We start from the raw sequence: 6,987 nt of genomic DNA, 5'->3' as shown, positions 1-6,987 counted from the left end.
TTTTCATCAAAGCAGGTGATTAAATGTGGTTTTGTTGAACCAGAAGTAGACTTATGTTTGAAACTTTAGAATATCTTCCCTGAAACATTGCATCTAGTGATTCCCCTTAAAGGAACTTGAAATTGTTATTCATACCTAACTTGGCTGAAAATCTTTCCTCCCATGAATCTTGGGAGCTCAGAAAATTGGATGATATGTAGCAGCAGAGGGGATCTGATAGAGATGAGTGGAATTTGGATGGGGATTGAGCTGTATCTTGCTGGCATTACATGTTCGGACATGTATTTTAAATAAAAGCGAACTACTTGTTATATAGAACACAAAAGTTTAAATGAATTAAATGGATTAGCTATATTATCGATTGAAAATAGTATTTTAATGAATTTTGAATACAAAAAGTTTGATTAATAATTTTGCATCTAAAAAAAAAGTTAGACAAATTATTTTTCAATGAATTTTTAAAGTATTATGCATTTATTAAAAAAAATTAAAAAAAAGATCTTTTTTAGTAAATTCGTTTTAGACCTTCAAATACATTGGGCTGCTCCAGCCGTCACCACTATCTCATCATCCACTGCTATTTTGGGTTCTTCTGCCCCCTTCATTTCTGCTTCTCCTTGCGTGCAAACACTCCAAGACCAAGATTTTCCTTTCCAACTCATAGATCGATGGTTTTCACTTCACAAATTCTAAACCGTCTGAACCCAGTTTCATTGACAAATAGACAGGATTTATGTAAAAAAAAAAAGGATTCGGATTCAAGTTGGATGGTACCCGACCTGACCCTACCCGATAAACACCCCAGCCCATATATGAGGGATAACCAAAGCCCCTCAGGCTCTCACAGTTTTATCTCTTCTTTTTCAAGTCTTCACACAGGTGGATAAGATGCCCCGGCGACTCTCTGTATCTGTCGCTGGCGCCGTGCTGGCTTCTCTTCTAGCTCTCGTCCTCCACGTAACCTTCAACTCCCCCATCTCCCCTCTCCCTTCCCTCCGCCCCTCCTCACGCATCACTCCAAACAACCTCCTAAAGGTTCTCTCCCTCCCTCTCTCTCTCTCTCTCTCTCTCTCTCTCTCTCTCTCAATAATAAAAAAAAAAGAAGCTATTTCTGCTATGTCTTGCGTTTCATATGATTCATCGCGTTAGGTTTTCTTTTGAGGTATAGACAGTGGACAGGCTGGGAGAAGGAAGGCTCGAGGGTCCAGAAGCCGTGTGCGTGGATGGCGAGGGTACACTGTACACCGCTACAAGGGACGGTTGGATCAAGAGGATGCAGCCCAACGGCTCTTGGGAGGACTGGAAGCAGCCTGGAGGGTCGGCGCTGCTCGGGATCGCCGTGTCAATGACCGGAGATATCCTCGTCTGCGACGCGGATAAGGTAATCAGACAATTCTGTCCATCTCGACTTCCTACCCCATGAGGATCGGACGGCTGTTAAATATCGATTGGTGGCCTGTACCGATCATCCTAACCAGCTTTTGTTTCTTTTCGCGATTTACGGTAAATATCATTTTCATATTACATATCTTTGTACTTATTAAATGGACCGGGGAGCGGCTGCTATCCGAAATTTGGAAAAATTAGAAGAAAATTATAGAAAATTTGTCTGAAATATTCATAAAAAGTAGAAAAACCACCTAGATATATTAAAGTTATCTAAATATTTTAGAGGCATCTAAACATATATAAATATATTATATTCCCACACCAAAATTATTTTAGGAAAAATATTGAACTATAAAACTTTTCTTTTCACAAAAAAAATTACGCACGTAGAGAAAAAAAATACGTAACCAATCTAACTACACTTAATTATTTTAGAAAAGTATGAATCTTGATATGTTGTATCCCAGTCGAAAATTATTTTAGGAAATAAATATTGAAGTACATAGAGAAAAAAAATACAAAAAATTTCTTCCACATGCTAACTGGGCTCTTCTTGATTATTTTAAGAAAAAAGAAAAAAATATTAAGAAGTTGGCTTTCCTCTGCTTGAGCTTAAGATGAACGTTTTTAACTGATTGGCTGCAGGGCCTGCTAAGGGTTGGGGAGGATGGAGTGGCCACTCTTGCTTCGGAAGTGGACGGCTCTCCTATCATGTTTGTGTTTGCTTTGCTGTTCTCCTCCAAAGCTTCCAATATATTTTTTTTTTTGGGTTAAGGCAGGGCTTAATTGAAGTTGCATAATATCTAGAAGTTCCATTTCAATCTATAATTCCAATTTTTTTCAAGAGAAAAACCTGTCCTCCTTCATGCATGAAAGCTTTAGCCTCACCCAAGAGAAAAACTATAGCCAAAAGAAAAAAGCATGAAAGCTTTAGGTAACTTAAAAGAATTAAGAATAAGACTTAAATTTTTTATTTTCTTACTTGAATAAGACCATGCGTCGAGAATTAATGGAAGCAAAATAGAAGGGAGTAAAAATTATTTAACCAAGTTATTCCATCTTTTTTAGTTAAATAGTTATTAGTACACAACTTTTTGCCTACCATTTTTTTTAAACTCTACTTAATTCAGCAATAAATTATTTTATTTTATAAAATAAAGTACTTTGTTCTCAAATAAAAAGTAAAAATAATGCATTTTAGCATTTTGAATTAATTTATTTTGTCGTTACACTTAATATAAAAAATTGCACATTGGCCGTCCGTAGTTATCTTTTATAATTTTTATAAAATTATTGGTCGGATTAGATCCGATCAGTCCACCTCTAAGCATGTTCTTTTATAGTTGGACTTTTCTCTTTTTTTTTTAATCTATGTATATTTTTTTATGATTGGACTAATCCATCTGACCTAATTAATTATTTTGTCATAATTTTTAATATCCACGCGATATTTTATACTTCAGTTTCCAGCCTATTTTGTTCTATATGCTTGCTGTTTGTATTCCTGAGCTGGCGAGGTTGTGCCATTATTCCTTATAGGACAAAACCGATCACGTCGGTAGGACGGCTCGTCTCATCCAACCATCCTATTGGCCGAACGAAACGGTGGGATCAAGGTTGCATCTCTCGCGCGAGAGAAGGATTCACCTTCCTACGAGCGAACCCACCGTTGGATCACCGGACACACAGATCTCAAAGCTATCCCACCGTGTCATTCATCGGTCTGCACAGCTCTCAAATCGACCGGTGTGTGATCCAACGGCGGATTCGATCGAAGGAAGGTGAATCCTTCTTCCGCGCCAAAGATGCAAATCCCGACTGGCCATCTAAAATCTTATCAAGCGGCAGGTGGGGCATCCAAATTCCAAAATCTTATCCAGCGGCAGGTGGGACAGCTCAATCCTCTAAAATTATTTTTAAATAAAATAAAAATATTTAATAAAAAAATTTAAAAAATATTTTAAATTTATTAAAAATTAAAATAGTTTTTTAAGAGAAGCTCCATTTTGAAAAAAAAAAAACTTTAGGCTCCATTGAAAAGCTATCTTAAATTATAATATTTTTTTAGACCAAAATACCCATAATAAATATAATAATTACAGAAAATAATAATATTAATATATAATAATAATAATAATTATAATATTTTATATCTTTATTATTATATTATACTATTAAATATAATATTATATTATATTATATCATAATATATTGATATATTATGTTATATAATATCAAATTTTATTTTATTATTATGCTATAGTATACAACATTATATTACTATATTATAATAATATTATATTACATTACAGTAATATTATACTATATTATATATTTATGTATTAATACATATTATATTTTATTATGCTCTATTATGTAATACTATGCAATGTTTTTTATGGTTCTTTTGTTATGTATTAAGACTCACAGCACTTTATAAATATAGTTACTAAACAACAAATTGCTTTTTATACTACCAAGCATATTATTCAATATTTTTTGATGCTAGCATAATTTTGATTTAATACGTAGCCGATTAAATGAATTCATAAAATAAAATTTAGAAGAAAAGTGCTTTGGATGGCAGCTCCAGTTTCTTCTTCTAATGTAACAAGCATGGTAACACGGGAACAGCCAAGCATTCACATGCATTGCACTAATCCTTAGGAGCCACATAAAAAAGAATAAAGTGATTAGCCAGGCTGCAGCCAGGTTTGAATAAAAAAATTCAGGTCACAAAATTGGGATGCTAGTATTTTGAATGCACGAACACTTTGCATGCCAACAATGTAGTTGAAGTAACAGATTAGTATTTAAAGCAATTTGGTGAAACCAAGAACCTTTTTTTTTAATGTATATCAATTAACCCCTGAACTTTGGAGACTGTGTTTGGATTTAAGGTCCTGCCAATAAATTTCCTTGTAAATTTCGTTCTATTGGTGCCACATGTTATGGAAGGGAAAACAACTTATGCGAAGAATTTTTGTGTCCTTTGTGATTTGTAGCTTTGCGGATGATGTTGTTGAAGCTTCGGATGGGAGCGTGTACTTCAGCGATGCAAGTACCAAATTCGGATTCCATGATTGGTTTCTCGATCTCCTCGAAGCTAGGCCTCATGGCCGGCTCCTCCGGTACGACCCTTTTACCAAGAAAACTTATGTGGTGCTCGCCAACCTAACCTTCGCCAATGGCGTTACCCTGTCGCAAGACCAAGACTTCCTGGTGGTTTGTGAGACATGGAGGTAAGCTAATTTTGAGCTTATTGTTTCGATATATTTGCTTCAATCTTTTATAGGATTGTCTAGCCTTGTGGACTTGTCTCATTTGGGTTGGAATCAAAGGAGAAGGTCTAATATCCAAAAATTTGGATACACCCAAAATAAAAACCCAACCCGGACATATACAACTGGCTTGTCCGTTGAAATCCCTAATGGATTTTGAAATAGGAGGAGAGGAATTGATTTTTCCCATGAAAATTAGCATTCAGAAGCATTATTTTTAATTTAGTATAAGCAAAGAAGTAGTGTCTTTTCTGTATGAGTCTGTCCTCTATAGGATTATTTTTTTTATAGTATTTTTTTTCTTCCATCTAGTGCTGCAAATGGTCAGGTCATAAGTGACTCTGACCTAATCCGATTTTTTGTTTGGATTCTAATTTTAGACCCAAACTCAACTCAATAGAAAATCGAGTCCAAGTCATGTCCAACAAAACCTGATAAGTAATGAAATAAGTCGAATCCAAGTCCTAAATCTTAATGCTAGATTTAGCCAAGTTGTACCAAAAGGGAGAGGAACCGCTTCGGAGGCAACCAGACTTGACTCAACATTTCTCCGAAGTATGGATGGACCCATCTGATTCGAATTTGACCTGAACTTAAATGAATCTAGACCAAACCTGTTTTCAACCAACTGAATAGGTTGAATTTGGGTTCAAAAGATGAAGCCAAACGATTTCTCAGATGTATATTAAACCCAAATCTCATTGTTTACATTGGATCCAACTTTGCGTTCAAATTATTTCTCAAATATATTTTTATCCATTTGACTCGCAAGAAAGTAAAACTACATCATGTGATAACGAAACGCCAGACGTGTGACAAAATGCTTCTCTCTAAAATGACTCAAGAAAGTAAAAGCAGCACTAAAAAACATACCCTGAAAAAAACTCACCCGTTCCTCCCATTTCCTTCCTCTGCTTTGCAACTCTCTTCGACACAGGAAATATCCCATATGAAAGAGTAATCAGGCAATCCAAACGAGCACCATGTCTCAACAATCCTATCTGTAATAAAATACAGCCTCTGACGATCTATGATGTTTTTCCATTGAAATACCGGTTGATTAGATTAGATTTGATTCAGATGTCTAGAATTTTGTCAGAAGCAAGCTATACTCGGTCATTTTATTGAAATTAACTATATTTTGTGAGCTAGATTCCGGTGTTTGAAGCACTGGCTGAAGGGAGAGCAGGAAGGGAAAACAGAGGTTTTCATTGACAACCTCCCAGGAGGACCAGATAACATTAATCTTGCACCAGATGGATCCTTTTGGATTGCCCTTCTACAGGTCTGGAGAGCATTACTTCTTTTCTAACCTACATAAGCCTCGATTTCAGCAGTCCCATAAGGTGGCTGCATTCGCCAGAATTAAGATTTTGGTTTGTTCATTTCAGCTTAGATCGAGGTGGATTGATTGGATTCATTGCTCCTGCATGACCAAACGGGTGCTTGCAACATTCCCAAAACTAGTTGAGATTATCAACCCTATGAAGAGTGGGGCAATGGTTGTGAATGTAGCTTCCAATGGCAAGATCACACGAATGCTTGATGATTCCGACGGTACGGTGATGTCCTTCGTCACCTCGGCAATGGAATTCGATGGTCATCTCTACTTGGGCAGCCTGCAAACCAACTTCATAGGAAAGCTGTCTCTGAAATGAGTGAGCTTATAGTTTGAAGTTAGATGAGTAGATATTTTGATTTCTTCTTACCATATCAACCTCCTGAATCAGTAAAAGAGGCATACACGCCAAAAATTTATATAGGATAGCTATCATATGTAATATTCCTCTTCGTGGCCTTGAACAACAAATCCTTTTTAAATCTTTGCTGCATGATCTTGCCCTGATGGGTGCAACAACACTTCTCTGGCTTATCTCTAATGCTCGGGTCCTTTTCATTACCTAATGACATTTAGTTATCCTTGCAGTCTCACTGCCATGCATCAACAATTACTTTCGGAACCTCAGATGCACAACTCTAGTTCATCTGCTTCTGTCCATGTTATATATTTCGCAATTAACTCTTGCACAGGTATATCTAAGATAATCAAATGAAACTGAAATAGCCAACCTTAAGAAGAATAAGTCTTTCTAAATTCACAGAAGGATCCTATCCACAAAATCAACCTTCAATGGTCACCTTACAAGCTAGGTAAATTGATTCAACTTCCACTGGGCATAGTTCAGTCCTGGAAGCTTAAATGAACTACTGTTGCAACTCACAACTTCACTGGAGTATTTCATGATTCCATGCAGTACTTCACCAAACCAGGGAAATGAGAATTGAGAATGGATGATGCATCATAGCTTTCAGGAAC

The 6,987-nt window shown here is 36.1% G+C and overlaps 1 protein-coding gene across 1 annotated transcript; it reads left to right on the top strand.

Annotated features, from left to right (window-relative positions):
- The first annotated feature begins 826 nt into the window (after window positions 1-826).
- LOC103716307 (protein STRICTOSIDINE SYNTHASE-LIKE 4-like) lies at window positions 827-6,530 on the top strand. Its single transcript, XM_008804253.4, has 6 exons — window positions 827-1,035; window positions 1,169-1,381; window positions 2,035-2,102; window positions 4,395-4,631; window positions 5,823-5,955; window positions 6,062-6,530. The coding sequence occupies exons 1-6, from the start codon at window positions 889-891 to the stop codon at window positions 6,326-6,328; spliced, it is 1,065 nt and encodes a 354-aa protein (XP_008802475.1). The 5' UTR covers window positions 827-888; the 3' UTR covers window positions 6,329-6,530.
- Window positions 6,531-6,987: the final 457 nt, after the last annotated feature.

This window comes from Phoenix dactylifera, chromosome 15 (genome assembly GCF_009389715.1).
Source record: "Phoenix dactylifera cultivar Barhee BC4 chromosome 15, palm_55x_up_171113_PBpolish2nd_filt_p, whole genome shotgun sequence".
NCBI lineage: Eukaryota > Viridiplantae > Streptophyta > Magnoliopsida > Arecales > Arecaceae > Phoenix > Phoenix dactylifera.
The sequence above is the reverse complement of the archived record's forward strand: the minus strand, read 5'-3'. Positions and strand labels throughout refer to the sequence as shown.

What these genes read in the sequence shown, in the direction of transcription:
- LOC103716307 (XM_008804253.4), top strand. Translation starts at nt 889, where the DNA reads ATGCCCCGGCGACTCTCTGTATCTGTCGCTGGCGCCGTGCTGGCTTCT. An exon ending in CTCCAAACAACCTCCTAAAG is followed by an intron (nt 1,036 to 1,168) that starts GTTCTCTCCCTC and finishes TTTGAGGTATAG; the next exon opens with ACAGTGGACAGGCTGGGAGA. An exon ending in GTGGACGGCTCTCCTATCAT is followed by an intron (nt 2,103 to 4,394) that starts GTTTGTGTTTGC and finishes TGTGATTTGTAG; the next exon opens with CTTTGCGGATGATGTTGTTG.